At 40.4% G+C, this 15,952-nt stretch overlaps 1 protein-coding gene across 9 annotated transcripts in view; it reads left to right on the forward strand.

Moving 5' to 3' along the window:
* The window catches only part of Sntg1 (syntrophin gamma 1), a 728,018-nt gene that overhangs the window by 265,670 nt on the left and 446,396 nt on the right, over window positions 1-15,952 (forward strand). For 7 of the 9 annotated variants that reach the window (XM_052717737.1, XM_052717738.1, XM_052717736.1 and 4 more), the window contains one exon: window positions 13,550-13,684. The exons of 1 other annotated variant lie outside the window; for it this stretch is intronic. In XM_052717737.1, coding sequence (XP_052573697.1) covers window positions 13,550-13,684 — 135 coding nt within the window. Of the gene's footprint in view, window positions 1-13,549; window positions 13,685-15,952 lie in introns of those variants that run through there. One more of the 9 variants, XM_052717749.1, reaches the window with a different exon arrangement.

The raw sequence follows: 15,952 nt of genomic DNA on the forward strand, positions 1-15,952 counted from the left end.
ACTTCTGTTCTTTACACTTTTTGGCTTCATGGCCTGGAGGAAACTAATTCTGAGGATAAGGTGTTGCACTGCTGACGGAGCAGAGGATTTTTGTTTCCATCTGTACCCGCTGAAGGGGAAATTCCTTTCCTCCACTGCTTTTTAGCATTTTAGCTGTCCCCAGGCCAAAAGCTTCCATAGGAACCTTTTTTAAACATGATAAGCTCAAAAAAGAGCTTTTATCTGCCCATAAAGCTCAAAGAGGGTAGATTCTTCCCAGTTGCGTTCATAGCCCCAACGTTTCTCTGTCTAGTTTTTTATCTTTGTGCTAAATGTTCTTCTTAAAATTCCTACTTTACCCTAAGCTTTTTCTTTTCTATATTCCTAACTAATTTTAAATTTCTTCCTGCACTATATTACCCATTCTACCTTCCTTATTTTTTATAGACAGAAGAGAGAGGGAGAGAGAGAGTTATATTAGGTAAAGAGAAATTTATATAGAGAGAAATCTAACACTACAGCCTCACTGCATTCTACTGCCTACCTATATACGCAAGAATAAAATACCATTGCCTTCATTTTTCAATTCCTTATCAGCATGCCTACACTCACAACACCCTCTATACTCCTTTCACCAAGCCCAATGGTTACTTTTTTTGTTTTTATCTTTCTTTGTCCTGTTTGGACACCATCTATAGAAGACCAGCCCACACATTTATTTAGCCCAGTAACTCTTGAGAATGAGGGATAAGAGACTTAATTAGAAATACAGAGGGGAGGGAAAATGCAGGATAGACTCGGATGGGCCTCGATCCTTATCCACCAGCCCAGAACTTTATTCCAAAGATCTATTTATAACAATGCCAAGGGGTGGAGCAAAAGACCTCCCCCTTGCTAGTTACAGTCACCTGGTACCCAGGCCCATGGTTCAATCAACTTCTTATGCAGTCCTGCTGGGTACAGCCACTAGGAAACTTAGTGGGCTACAACATTAATATTGATGGATTTTTCCTGTGATTAATATAAAATATCCTCCTTCTTTTCTGATTAACTTTAGTTTGAAGTTGATTTTGTTAGGTATTAGAATAGCTATGCCAGCTTGCTTCTTTTGTTTGTATGATTGGAAAATCTTTTTCTACCCCTTTACCTTGTGGTTATGCCTGTCTTTGAAGTTCAGGTGTGTTTCTTGTATGGAGCAGAAGGATTGATCCTGCTTTTTTTTTTTTGGTTTTTCGAGACAGGGTTTCTCTGTGTAGCTTTCTGCCTTTCCTGGAACTCACTTTGGAGACCAGGCTGGCCTCAAACTCACAGAGATCCACCTGCCTCTGCCTCTGGAGTGTTGGGATTAAAGGTGTGCACTACCACCGCGTGGCTGATCCTGCTTTTCTAACCATTATGTTAGCCTTTGTCTTTTTATTGGTAAATTGAGTCCATTTAGAGACATTAATGACCAGTGGTTGTAAAACTGCTATTTTTGTGGTTTTGGTGGTGGTTGTGGTAGTATGTGTGTGTTTTCCTTCTTTGGGTTTTGCTGGTCTGAGAGTATCTATTCCATGTGTTTTAATGGGTGCAGCTAAATTCCTTTGGTTAGAGTATTCCTTCTAGTACTTTCTATGTGGCTGGATTTGTGGGTAGATATTGTGTAAATCTGTTTTTGTTATGAAATATCTTTTTTTTCCATCTATGGTGACTCAAAGTTTTGCTAGGTATAGCAGTATAGCCTAGCATCTGTGGTCTCTTATTTTCTTCAAATTGTCTCTTAGACCTTCTGTATTTTAGAATCTCTGTTGAGAAATTGGATGTAATTTCAATAGGTCTGCTTTTATATGCTACTTGACCTTTTTCCTTTGAATCTCTTAATATTCTTTCTTTATTCTGTATGCTTGGTGATTTGAGTACTGTGTGGCAAGGGAACATTTTTTGGTCCAGTCTATTTGGTGTTCTATAAGCTTCTTGTACCTTCATAGGCATATCCTTCTTTAGTCTGGGAAAGTTTTCTTCTAATTTTATTGAATATATTTTCTGTGCTTTTGAGCTGTAATTCTCCTTCTTCTATGCTTATTATTCTTAGGTTTGATCTTCTCATGGTGTCCCAGATTTCCTGGATGGGTTGTATTAAGAATTTTTTGGATTTAACACTTTCTTTGGGCAATGAATCTCTTCTATCATATCTTCAGTGTCTGAGATTCTTTCTTCCATCTCTTGTATTCTGTTAGTGATGCTTGTATCTTTAGTTCCTGTTCGTTTACTCAACTTTTTCATTTCCAGAATTCCCTTGGCTTGTGTTTTCCTCATTGCCTCTATGTAGCAGGGTCCATCAGGCAGACCCAGGTTGGCTCTCAGAAAGTATCTTTTTTACTTGTTTGGGCCATCTGGCCCTCAAGCCCATTAGGGATGAGTCATTCCACATATCCACCCTTTTTTATTATTTTATAGGACATGCTCAACGGGAGCTAGGGTGCATTGACCTAACCTTGTTGACCCCACCTCAGGAGAGCTCAGCATAATGGACTGTGCCTGTCTTAGATTGGCTTGCCAAACAAGCTCGTATCCATCATTGACTACCATCCTTGGAAGAGCATCAATCCTGGAGAGCTGTCTGGATGGTGGGCTTCAGGCAGTAGCCTTCTGTATCTCAGTGGGCCATATGTGCATTATCTCTCTAGGAGGACTTTGATCTAGGTACCTGAGAGCCAATAAAACCTGTAGGGTCACCTTTGTGGCCACCTTCTGTTGATGAACCTGTTGTAGAAGATATTTGAACAAGAGAAGGATTAGTCAAAAATTTCAATTTCAAGGACATGGATGGGACCCCAGTCATTTTTATCATGCCAATCGAAGTCTTTCTGGTGATGTATAATCGACCTTGTAGGGGATGAGGCAATTGCTTAATATCTAGGGTCACATGCCAGTGATGAAATGACCTTCACTAATGCCACAGCAGCAGGGCAAATCATACATTACCCTTCTGAAGCTTCTTTTTTGTCCAAAGTCTCTTGGTCTGTTGCCGGACGCACATCTCTGGAGGGTATCCATATCAGTGTGGTGGTATTCTGGGGAAAAATTCAAGCATATCCTCTCCCCAGGTTAATAGGGGAACAGAGTATTACCACTGAAGGGTGATGGCATCCCTTCAATGCACCAAGAGCAATGGTGTCTCCCAAGGCAAGTAAATAAGTGTGTTGTCCAATTTGGGCTTGTGTGACACGGTTAACATGTGGTCCTCAGCCTGTAAGCATTTTGAGAGAAACAGCAATGTTGTACTGTATATTAAAAAGTCATCATAGACAGCTTGCCAATTAAGGAAGACCATAGGTTCCAACATAGCCTTCATCAAATTGTGCCAGTCATAATAAGTCTGTAAATGTATTTCCCATTGCCGTAGGACTTGCTCAAAATACATCAAGTCAGGACCTGCTTCATTAGCAGCCTTACAGACCAAAGACAGGTCTGCAAAAGGGGTAGGTATCCATGGCTGGTTAGCCGCATTGGGGCCCACATTAACTGGAAACACCATGGTGGGCATGTGCGTCACCATAGGTGGAACAGGGCCGGGAGGTATGCAGAGCAGCTGTCTCGGCAGGCAGACATCCAGTCAAATCACTCTGTGGATACTGCAGTAAGGGAGTAGCTGCTCGAGGCATGGGGGAAGCAGAGAGAAGGGCTGCCAGTGTGGGCTTAGATACTGCTGCAATCATTTCCTCTCTCTTTCCGTCCTTTTCCTTCACTTTACGCCTATTCTCATGCCTCTCCTAGCCAGCAGAGGCAAAGGAAATATCAGTCATGGATGGAATGAAGGCAATAGATAAGTTGGTGCTACATTGTTTCTGGTAGTGCTTATTGTGGGCCTCAGTAGAGAATGAATTTAGGCCAGCAATTATAGTTAACAAAATGGGCATAACAAACAATTGGAGAGTTACTCCTGAAGCCACTACCCTTTTTCTGGCCAGGAACAGAACTCTTATCCAAAGATCAGGTTCCCACATGTTCTTTGAAAAGATCTATGGAGCAAGCACTACAAACTACTGATCCATCTTTCCAGGCATCACAAGCCACAAGCACATGCATGCATTCACAAACACACACATACATATACATACATACATATACATATACATACACATATACAACTAAAAATCGTCAGACTGTGGCTATTGTTTCCTGAGGGACCAGCCCTTATATGGAAATGCTAGGCAAGCCTGAACAAAAGTACATGCCACCCTACCATACAGACAGATTGACAAACAGGACAAACAGAAAGAAGAAAGTGGGGGTCCCAGTATTAACCTGCTGAAGGGACCGAATTTACACAACGTAGAGGGGGGTACTCACCACAATATACCGCTCAAGGGGCCTTCTCAACCAGTGCCACACATGAGTAAAGGGAGACAAACAAACCCTGTTCAAGTACCAAATTTCCTGGGTTTCAGCACCAGATGTAGCAGGGTCCTTGCTGTTATTCCCTTTGGGGGCGGGGGCCAAGTAGGTGCAGAGTCAAACACACAGACTCCAGGAGAATGTCGAAACAAGCTCAGTTTATTCAGGAAGAAGCAAGCCTTATATACCCTCCACCCCACCCTTGGGGGAAGTCTGATGAATATACATCTGTTGGTGTGACATGGCTGTCTCTCATTGGTCCGGGTCATCTCCAGATCATGTTTTAGCTGCTGTTGCTAAGACCATCAGGCAGACCCAGGCTGGCTCTCAGAAAGTATCTTTTTTACTTGTTTGGGCCATTTGGCCCTCAAGCCCGTTAGGGATGAGTCATCCCACACCTCTATTTCAATTTTCAAGTCTTGAGCTATTTGCCTCACATGTTTTTCTCTTTTCTTTCTTTTTTTTGGGGGGGTGGGTGGGTGGTGGTGGTGGCAAGGCTTTCTTTAAGGGATTTATTGATTTCTTTCAGTTTTTTTTTTTTGATTGTCTTTTCCTCAATATCTTTAAGGGAACTTTTCATTTCCTCTATGAGGGCCTCTATCATTTTCATAAAGTTATTTTTAAGGTCATTTTCTTCTGCATCTAACACATCTGAAATGGGATGTTTAAGTCTTGCATGTATTCTTATACTGTCCTTTATGCATCTAGGTAAAGGGATAGCTATAGACACAGGTGTTGATTCTTGTGATGTCTTTGTTAAATGGTTCTTTTGTTACTTTATTATCTCTTTCTTTTATTTTCTTTTGGCTTGAATGGCCAAGGGTTCTGGTGGTTGGCTGGTCCACAGGTACAGTAGTGTTGTCTCAACTGCAGTTTGTGGGTGTTTGGGTCAATAAATGCAGCATATCCATATCCTACAGTTGTTCTGGCTTGGGTAGGTTTACTTGTGCCTATGGAGTCTATTCTTCCTACTGGTGTGGTTTGTTCCTGTTCCTCCAACTGGTTTAGGTAGTATTTTTGTCTATAGGGGCTGAGGGTGATGTGGTAAAAGGTTGAACAAGAGGTGGATGATGGGGTCAGTGGGTTTGGGTGACAGAGTGGGTTGTGTAACACAAATCTTAAAAGGTTTTATTAATAGAAAACCCGGAGCTAGATAATGGGGTGAAAGATCAGAGAAACAGAATAAGCTACAGCCAACCTCACCTCACCAACTCCTCAGCTGATGCTGTTTCCATGATTCCTCAGACTGAAAGCTTCTGAGTCCTCATTCCTGAAGGTCTCAGTTGAACTGCTGCTTAGTTCCTGTCTCCTCATGCCTTATATACCATTCTCCACCCAACCATGACACTTTCTGGCATTAAAGGTGTGTGTCCTTCCTAAGCAAAGACATGAGATTTTAAGTTGCGGGACTAACGTGTGGGAGCCCGTTTTCGGGTTCCTCATGGCTTTACCCAACATGTCCTCATAGAGGATGATTAGGACCACGGGCCTGAGTGCAGGTGTCTGAGATGGTCTGCACCTGGCTGTGCTGGGGGAGAAGGTCTTTTGCTCCACCCCTTGGCATCTCTATAAAAACCCTGGGGCAGAGACTGTCGGGGCCGTTGGAATAGGTTCCAGGCCCTCTCGAGGCTATCCTTTATTTTCTATCTTTTTATCTCCGCGATATTCTCCACAATAAATCCTTTTATCTAATATTTCCTTCTGCTCGCACTCCAGAAAACTCTGGGGAACTGTGGGGGTGGTGGTTAAATGCCCCACAGAATAGTACCATGAACAGGGACTAAAGAAAAAAAAGGGACTAAAGAAAAAAAAAGGGGGACTAAAAAAAGGGGGGACTAAAGACAAATGAACAGGAACTAAAGACAAAGTAATAGGGACTAAAGATAAAGGAAAATAATAGTTTTATTACAGAGTTTTTGGTGAAAGTGCTGAGTCAGCCCTGCCAGTGGAAAGGCATGCCAGTGTTATGGAAAATATATATTTTATATATATTATTGAGAGGCAGGGGTTTTGTCCTCAAGAGAAAAGGAAAGGACTGGAAGGATGTCTGATGCTGCAGCGCAATTCTCTTCTGTAAAAATTTTCTATCTTCTATCCCTTTCTCAATTTCTATCTGTGAAAAATAAGTATAAGGCATAGGGTAGTAATATAGTGTAAGAAAAACATAGAAGTATAAGATCGTGTAGAAAAAAAGTAAGACAACTAGACAGAAAAACTCTTCAATTTTCTAACTTGGGGGCTAATGAACGCAAACTGGGGGAAAAATCTTTCTTTGGGCTTTATGGGTAGTAGTAAAAAAGCTCTTCTTTGAGCTTATTGGGAAGAAAATGTTTCCTATGGAAGCTTTTGACCTGGGGACAGCTGAAATGCTAAGTCCAAGCAGCAGGAGAAACTGTTTTCTTCCTGAGGCAAAAATGGGGGTGTAAAAAGCCAAAAAGTTTAAAGTTGGGAAGTTTTGGGAAAAGTTGGTCTTTCTCTCTTGGGAAAAAAATCTTTCTCTTAAACTAAAAAGCTTTTCTTGGAAAATTTGGGGGAAAAATCTCTCTAAAAAGCCTTCATCTTTCTCAAAAGCTCTTAAACTTAAAAACTAAAGCCTTTAACTTTCTCAAAAGGGCAAAAATTAGAATCACCCGAAGATATTAGTATGGGGACCACCTGTGATTAGCTCAAAGGGAAAACAACAAACCTCTGAAGACAGCAAAACCTAAGTTCTTTCAAGCTTTAACAATCCTCCCTGCAATGCAGGAGGCAGGGACAAGTTCCTAAAAACCTCTTCTAAGCTGTCTCTTCAAGCTAGTAAAAGACAGTGGGTCAGAGTACCCTGAGGGAAACGATTGGGAGAGTGTGGGTAAAGATCTACAGAGAGCCCAAAAGGGCAGGAAACTACCTGAGAAAAGAAAAAAAGCCAAACTTATCAATTACAGCTGAGCTGAGGCATCAAGGGTTTTGTTTCTGAGTGAGCATTTCAGAATGAAAAGGTGCTGCTAATCGTCCTAGTGCAAAGATCCCCTGAAGCATTGTATCCTTGCTTCTGACCAAAAACCCAGAGGTGACTGGCCAGCATCTCTGAGTTGGAGTGCATTTCGGGGATAGTAGGGTTCCTACAGTGGTAAACTTCCTGGAGCACAGAGCTGAGGCAGGAAGGTGCAGGACGCAGGGGAAGATTGCTAATGAACAAACAAAGCTAAAGCCAGTGGGAACAGCACAGTTATCCACTTTCCTACAAGTCCCGGATTGATAGATCCGCAGCTGTAAAAAGAAATCTGAGAAGCTTTCCTATCAGAGTAAGGACCTTTCTGGGAAAACAGTAAAGATGAACTGTGTCTGAAGCAGTTGTGCTGCTGAGTCAGAATGCTGTCTGGGGAAAGAGCCCAGCCAGGGCAGAACAGAACTATCCAGGAGTAAAGCTTTCTTTTCTGTCAGAGAAAGCACCTCTTTGAGAAAAGCTTTGTTTCAACTGACTCCCATGAGATGAGGGGGGAGTGTAGCCCTAAGGGGTGATTGCCTCTGGCATAAGCTCTGTCCTTGAGCACCCAGACAAGCAAATGCAACCCACTGGGGGACTGGACCAAGTGAAGGCATGATGAAGCAAAACACCTGTCCTCATGGGAGTTTAGAGATGACAAAAACCTCCCTTGTTAGATTTTCAGTCTGTATGCAAACCACACAGACCCTGAAAACAAATGGACAAAAAGCCCCTACCTTCAGTAGCAGGGAAAGCCACCACTGTAGTGTCGGAAACTGTTTCTGGGGTAGAGGGGATAAACTGAGACCACACTGGATACTGTCAGGGAGAAAGACTCTGAAGAAACAGACGGGACAGATACCTTCCCAGAAAATGCATGACCTGTGAAAAGCTGCTAGAATTTGAGGCAGATTTGGGGGGAGAAAAAAAGCCCCTACCTCCAAAAGCAGCTAGCAGGGGAACAGAGCCGCAGACAGATACCTAAAGCTCTGCATCTGGGGGGTGGGGGGGAGGAACAAGCAAAATGAGAATAAAATCAGTGGGAGAAAATCTCTCAGAAGGAGCTATGGAAAAGCTCTGTTGTAAATGCTTGTTTTTCACTGACTGACTAAGGCAAACACAAGCCCTGAGGAAAGTTGCTATCAGAAATGCCAGCCTCAAGGCCCGCTAAGGAGGCAGGTGCAGTTCTGATTTGGGGGCCAGTGTCAAATGAAGGAGAGACACCTGTTAAAGCCAACTGAGGAGAGACCAAAAACCTCCCAATGTGCCATAGCTGAAAATGTAAAATGCTTGTTCAAATCTCCCTTTGTAAAAGCAAAAAACTTTGTTCAAACCTCCCAGGCAAGAATTTGTAAGCAAGTCTGGTAAAAGAGAACCAGTTGACTCTCAGATCTGAAAAGAACTATGGGAAATGACTGATAGGAAATGATATAAGGAAAATGATATAAGGGACTGATATGGGACTGATATTATTATGGACTGATATAAGGGAAATGCATTCTGGGAAAGGTTTTTTCCATTAAAGACGGCGACATTGCCCTGAAACACTTTTGTCAGCTTGAAAATATGTTCATGGTAAACTTAAAATACAGCTTTTAAAAGAATAAGGAGGAAAGTCATCAAAGAGTTTAAGTACAGAACTAGGTGCTTCGAAGTTGGGGCTCCATTGGTTAAATGCCTTATTTACCCTAATAGCTGTGCAAATTTTTACGATAGTTGGATGACAAAAAGCTACCTTTAAGAGAAAACAAGCCACTTTAAAATCCTTAAGAAAGCAAGAGAGAGCAGTTTATACACTGAACATTGTCTTAGATATGAAGAAACATATGTGAAATTAAAAATTATTTACCTCTTGAACAAACAGCCTGCAATGAGTGATTCCTTTGCAAATCTAATTAAGGGGATAAGAAACAGGCATTCAAAAAGAAATGACTGCTTTATAGATGGGAAACAAACTTCAGAAAAATCTGTCTTAAAAATATAGTTGCTTCACCTGAAAGTTCCTTATAAGAAATCAATGCTAAATATTACAGCTGCTAATAATATCAGGAGTTAAAGCTAATGAAGTGAAAATACTAAATCCTGAAAATGCTTTTTCTCAAAGTAAGCTAATGAAGGATACGTTTCATGAAAGAACATCTATGTTCTTGACTCCTTTGAATAGTAACAGTTTTGGTGAAAATATTGGACTAACAACAATCAAGTCAAAATGTTTCAACAAATTCAAGATGCTATACACAAAAGAAAGCTGCCATGCTTTGTGGGCCATATCGAAGCTCACTCCAATCTTCCGGGTCCTTTAACTGAGGGTAATGTGAAATGGAAAGATCCCTGCTCGAGATTATGGAAGGGTCCTGATCCTGTTTTAATATAAGGTCGAGGACATGTTTGTGTTTTTTCACAAGAGGAGAATGAAGCTCGGTGGTAAGGAGTGTGGAACTAAGGAAGGTCCGCTCCAATGACATTCCTATAGAGGAACCAGAATGAAAGTGGCTCGATTAGTATTTCTGAGGTTTTGTCACTGGTTAATGCAAAGAGTGAGGAAATAGAGTTCGGAGCTGTGCCGCTTTTGGCTTTACTAGCTTCTTTAGAAAAATACTTTATATCACCTAATAGCTGTGCAGTATTTGGCGAAGAGCTTTACAGCAGCTAAATACAGTAATTTCACGCTCAGCGTGAAGTGAAGTTTTTCTGTAGAACAAACCAAAAGTACTGCTGTAATAGAAACGTTTGTCTGAATTGAAGTTCTTAGGGGAGCTATTATGAATTGGGGTGAAGGGACAGCCTCTAGTTAAAAACCGTTTACCGCTGACAGTGCATCTCTGCCAGTTCAGGAATGGCTGAGAGAACTTGGCTTGGCCACTTTGGGGTGTGGCTTCATCCCAAGAATGTTACAGTCCCCTAGCAACAAGTATCACAACTCTATAATGACAGCACTCACTAAATCCCAGTGTTTGTTATAGCAAAGCTGACTATAAACTCTAAACTTTAGAAATAATGTACATACTTCCTCTCTAGTTAAGAGAATCTTTCTAATAGAGATAGTGATAAGAATAAGTAGAAAAAAATGAAAATAAGATATGTAAGTTTGTAGAAATTATTCTGTCTTGTTAGATCTGTGTTAAGAAATCTTTAGGTGTATGCTAAGTTAAATATATGCTAATGGTAGTCCTATATAAGCTTGTAAAATAGATCTATAGAGTTCCTTTAAGAATATAAGCTTGCAAGAAGTATCTAATGTAGTCTTAAGACATATAGTAATAAGCTTGTAAGAAGTAAAGATGCTAGTTGTAAATGTAAATTTAAATAAGAATAAGATGGAATGAATAAGTAATAAGAAATATATTTGCTAAAGTAGTTCTATAGTGTCCTTAAGGAGTATAAATAAGTAGATGTTAATATGTTATATGTGAGTTTGTAAACATGTGAATGTTGAATATGAGTCTCAATGTTATGTGTTTGTAAAAAAGTGTAAATGTTAAGTGTGAGTCTATGCTTAATGTATATGATGAAAAAACCTGAGATACAGAACTTAGTGTCCTAGCAAACTGCAAAGCAGGCAGTCTGAGCGGTTTTCAAAAGTTCCAGAAGCCGCTAAGAAGCTAAGAATGGAGGATGCCAGAACCAGCACAAGGCATCTGCAGCTGAGATCCGTGGAAAATCTATGCAACACAGAAAAACCTGAGCTAACATTAAAAATGGTGTGGTTTAGAATACTACTGTACCTAAAAAGGTCTCTGGCTTGAGAATAAAAGTTGCAGAGACGCCTGTTTGAACTAAAATTGTTAACTGCAAAAAGTTTTGGTTGAAAAACGTCTCTTCATATTTGGAAGTGAAAGCCTGATACCAGAATTTATTTCTTGTTTGAACTTTTTAGACCTAGGAACTGTTTTCTAGAATTGGGTTAAAAATGGAACTGTTTAAATGAAGAAATTTATTGTTTCTACCTTGACTCAAGATGCAGTTTTGTGTATGCTTATATGCTGGTGATTAATGAATTGTTCTGTGTTAAAAATGCAATTGTTTTGTGGAACTGTTTATGTAAAATGGAATTACTTATGGAACTGGTTTTGTGTTACAAGTGGAACTGTTTAAACAGAGAAGTTTGGGTTTTATAGCTAGGCTTGAGATTTTGCTTAAATTATAAAAGGGAGAGTTAATATTCCTTAGTCTATTTAATTTAAATTGTTGTTTGAGTGGATTAATGTCATGTTTTGTTAGTAAGAAATGCAAATGGGGTACACTAAGAGACTGCTTTTAAAGTGTAAAGAGTTTTATTAAGAAACTGCTTTTCGATGTTTTGCTAAAAGTTTTCAAAGTGTTAATGGTTAGATTGAGAATATTGCTTTTCAATATGGGTTTGTAGGAATTGTACAAGTTTGGGTTCCTCTAACTAAGTTTGAAATTTTGTTTAAAAATTATAAAGAAAAGGAGGAGTTATGAGGTTGAATTATGTTTGCAGAAATTGTTTAACCTAATGATATTAATGCACCCTGGTTCTGTGGAGTTAAGGAAATATTTAAGTTTGATGTGAATACATGGAAGTTTTTCCTATGTTCTGTTAGCAAGAAAATTCAAATGATTAAGAATTAAAGTTGTAAGATGGAGAAAATTGTTAACTATATATAGCACCATATATGCTAATTCAAATGGTTCTGTTAAGAATTTGCTTTGAGTTGTAAGATTGGGAGAATTGTGACTATGTGTAGCAATATTTATGTTAACCTGTTAATGGTAATGATGAAGCTAAGGGATTCTTTAAGTTTGTAGTCGCCTTAAGAGTTTTTGGTTTAGAAAGGGCTTGAGGCAGCTAAGACTGCTGTAGTCACCTTGCACCTAATTCAAAAGAGAAATGCCATCTTTATCATCCTCTACTCCTGTACTAGGAGGTGTAATAGCTATGGAAATTGCTGCAAGCCATTAATAATGAGTTTTTTTATATATTAAGAAAGGGGGACCTGTGGGAGCCCGTTTTCGGGTTCCTCATGGCTTTACCCAGCATGTTCTCATAGAGGATGATTAGGACCACGGGCCTGAGTGCAGGTGTCTGAGATGGTCTGCACTTGGCTGTGTTGGGGGAGAAGGTCTTTTGATCCACCCCTTGGTGTCTCTATAAAAACACTGGGGCAGAGACTGGTGGGGCCCATTGGAATAGGTTCCAGGCCCTCTCAAGGCTATCCTTTATTTTCTATCTGTTTATCTCTGTGATATTCTCCGCAATAAATCCTTTTATCTAATATTTCCTTCTGCTCGCACTCAAGAAAACTCTGGGGAACTGTGGGGGTGGTGGGTAAACGCCCCACACTAAAGGTATGTGCCACCACTGCCTGTCTCCGTTTTCAATGTGGCCTTGAACTCACAGAGAGCCAGATGGATCTCTACTTTCAAATGATAGGATTAAGGGTATGTGTCATCACTATCTGACTTCTCTGTCTAATCTAGTGGCTGTCTCTGTTCTCTGATCCCCAGATAAGTTTATTAGATCACACTGTATTTGGGGGTATATAATATATCACCACAGGGTTGGAGTAGCTATGGAGTCCAGTGGGTGCTGGCAGTGTTGATGCATCTTACCTGCAGGTCTCTCACCTGTTGGCTAGCTGCTGGGCACTGTGCCAGAGCACCAGAGATCCACCAGAGTTAAGGACAACATCTAGCTGCCTTTCTGGGGCTAAGATGGAAGGGAAGGGGCATAAGATATCTCCTGGGGCTTGGTACCTGGAGATTTTGGCAGTTTAGCTAGGGTACCAGTCACTCACCTGTTCTTCCAATTGGAGTAGATGCTGCTTGTATAGGGGCTGCTGATGTTGTAAAGGATGGTTGGTCAGGGGGGAAATACAGGGGCCAATGGGTTTGGGTAGCAGAGTGGGTCATAAAAGTTACTGAATCTAGTGGATATATGGGGCAGTAGTGCAGCCTACCTGCATATTTCTCACCTATTGGCCCAATTATTATTTTTATCATTTCTCTATGTAATGCAGCACCTTTGATTCAGTCTTTCCATCTGTGCTCAGGGTGGTCTCTCTGTCATGGTCTCCATTATCTAAAATTCCATATTCCTTGAAGTGGTTATCTATTATTTAACATGTCTGTAAAATCATGTGTGAGTCACTGAAATCATTTCCCATAGCTCTCAAGTGTTACCTATCATATTTTGCTGTGATTAGTTCTGAGAATTATAATCCATGAATTGAACATTTTCTCTTTCTTGCTCTTTTTTATCTAAAGACGAAGACAGGGGTTTGCTTGCTTCAAGATGGTAATCAGGAACCCTTTAAAGTCCGACTGCACCTTGCTAGAGACCTGCTGATGCTACAGGAGCAAGATGTGCTTTGTGTATCTGGTGAGCCTTTCTATTCTGGGGTAAGTATCTCTTCCATTGGCATTTTCTGTTTGTGCCTTTTGATGGTGAAAATCCTTCTTAAAGAAAAGTTGAACATATTTTCTTTTATTTTGTAACTAGTCAATGGTTTTGTTGGTAATTTGTGTTCACACCACTCAGTATGCTATGTCCCTGTCTGAGGACACTAAATATGCAATAGCACACTAGAGGGCCTTCTCACTTTGTCTACTGAGTTCTTGCTCTCATATGTCAGGGAATGTTATCTACGTTTCCCGATTATGTGAACGTACAGGTCTGGTTTTCAATTATGTATCCCAATGCTTTCTACCCTGGTATTATTATGATAACACCACTTTCAGGATTGATGTTGAATATGATTGTAGAAATCATCTTCCAGTGTCCTTGAAGAGAGAGACTCAAGGTAGTGCTCGCTGAATTCAATGTGATTTTTTCCCCCTGAAGCTGTGTCTGATTGAGTCTGCAGACCGTCAGGATAGAATTATACAAGAGCAACTTGGGCATTCACTGTTCTAAAAGATGTGTGATTCTTTGTTGAATCCAACCTCAGGAAAAGCAAAAAACATAAATTGTTTTATAAAACCAATAGGTATACCCCTTAGTACCACATCATGCAATGGAAGATATCTTTAGCTGACATTCTATTTAATTTGATAAAATATTAATCATAAATCAATCATTGTGTTGCACTACTAAAGACACCATTAAAACATCACCCAAATTATGTACTCTCAGGGGGAAAATATAGAAAAACTTTGCAGCTACTGAGCATGGAGATTTAATCTATATTTTCCTGATAAACTTCCCTTGCAGTTTCTGTAAGTGGTGAACACTGCTAACTTGGTGTCTTCGTATCTTTTCTTACTAATACACTTCAAGAGCCACACAATGTCTGAAATTAATAGTACTTTGCTATCTTAACTTAAGTGACATTTTGCAGACTGTTAACTATTCTTTTGTTACAGGTCATTAATATTGTCCTTCTGACTCAAGCCCAAAATCACATTCAGGAAGATAGATGAAGTCTATTTCTAGAATTCATTAGTACTCTTTACGACCATTAATATTATTACATAAAGTTTATATATATATATATATACATATATATATGTGTATATATATGTGTGTGTGTGTGTGTGTGTGTGTGTGTGTGTGTGTGTGTGTGTGTGTAAGAATTTCTTTTCCAAGTTAAAACAGCATCCCATAGTGAGCATAAATACCATTCTGCTTATCTATGGACCAAAAGGTGGGCTTTCAGATTGCTTTTTCCTTTTCATTCACATTAAAAATGCTCCAAAAAGCCCACTCACACACCAGGAATGGATCCTGATCCCACTGCCAGGAGACCCCTTAAACATTTCAAGCTAAACAACTGTCTTGCCTATCCAGAGGGCCTACTCCAGTCCCATGGGGACTCCACAGCAATTGGTCCACAGTTCATGAGTTTCCACTAGTTTTGCCGGGTAATCTCTGTATGCTTCCCCATCACGATCTTGATGTCCCTTGCTCATAGAATTCCTCCTCCCTCTCATTGATTGGACTCCTGAAGCTTGGCCTGGTGCCCAGCTGTGCATCTCTGCATCTGCTTCTGTCAGTAACTGGATGAAGGCTCTATGATGACAGTTAGGGTATTCACCAATCTGGCCAGTTCAGGAGCACTCTCAACTATTGCTTATAGTCTAAGGTGGGGTCATCCTTGTGGATTCCTGGGAACTTCCCTACCACCCTGTTTCTTCCTATTCCCATGATGTCTCCATTTATCATGGTATCTCTTTCCTTTCTCCTACTCTGTCCCTGTTCCAGCTTGAACCTCTCATTCCCTTACGGTCACATCCCCCATCCCTTACTCTCCACTGTCCCCCTCACCCCCAGTTTGGTCATGTAGATCTCATCCATTCTCCTTTGCAGAGCAATCTATCTATCCCTCTTAGGGTCTTCCTTGTGAGCTAGCTTCTCTGGAGCTGTGGGTAGTAGTCTGGCTATCCTTTTCTTTACATCTAGTATCCACTTATGAGTGATCACACACCATATTTGTCCTTTTGAGTCTGGGTTACCTCATTCAGGATGATATTTTCTAGTTCCATTCATTTGCCTGCAAATTTCATGGTGCCATTGTTTTTCTCTGCTGAGTAGTACTCCATTGTATATATGTACCACATTTGCTTTATCCATTCTTCAGCTGAGGAGCATCTAAGTTGTTTCTATGTTCTGGCTATTGTGAAAAATGCTGCTATGAACATAGTTGAGAATGTGTCCTTGTGGTATGATTC

The sequence above is a fragment of the Peromyscus californicus genome, unplaced genomic scaffold (assembly GCF_007827085.1).
Source record: "Peromyscus californicus insignis strain IS unplaced genomic scaffold, ASM782708v3 Scaffold_5__1_contigs__length_169319896, whole genome shotgun sequence".
In the NCBI taxonomy this organism is placed as follows: domain Eukaryota; kingdom Metazoa; phylum Chordata; class Mammalia; order Rodentia; family Cricetidae; genus Peromyscus; species Peromyscus californicus.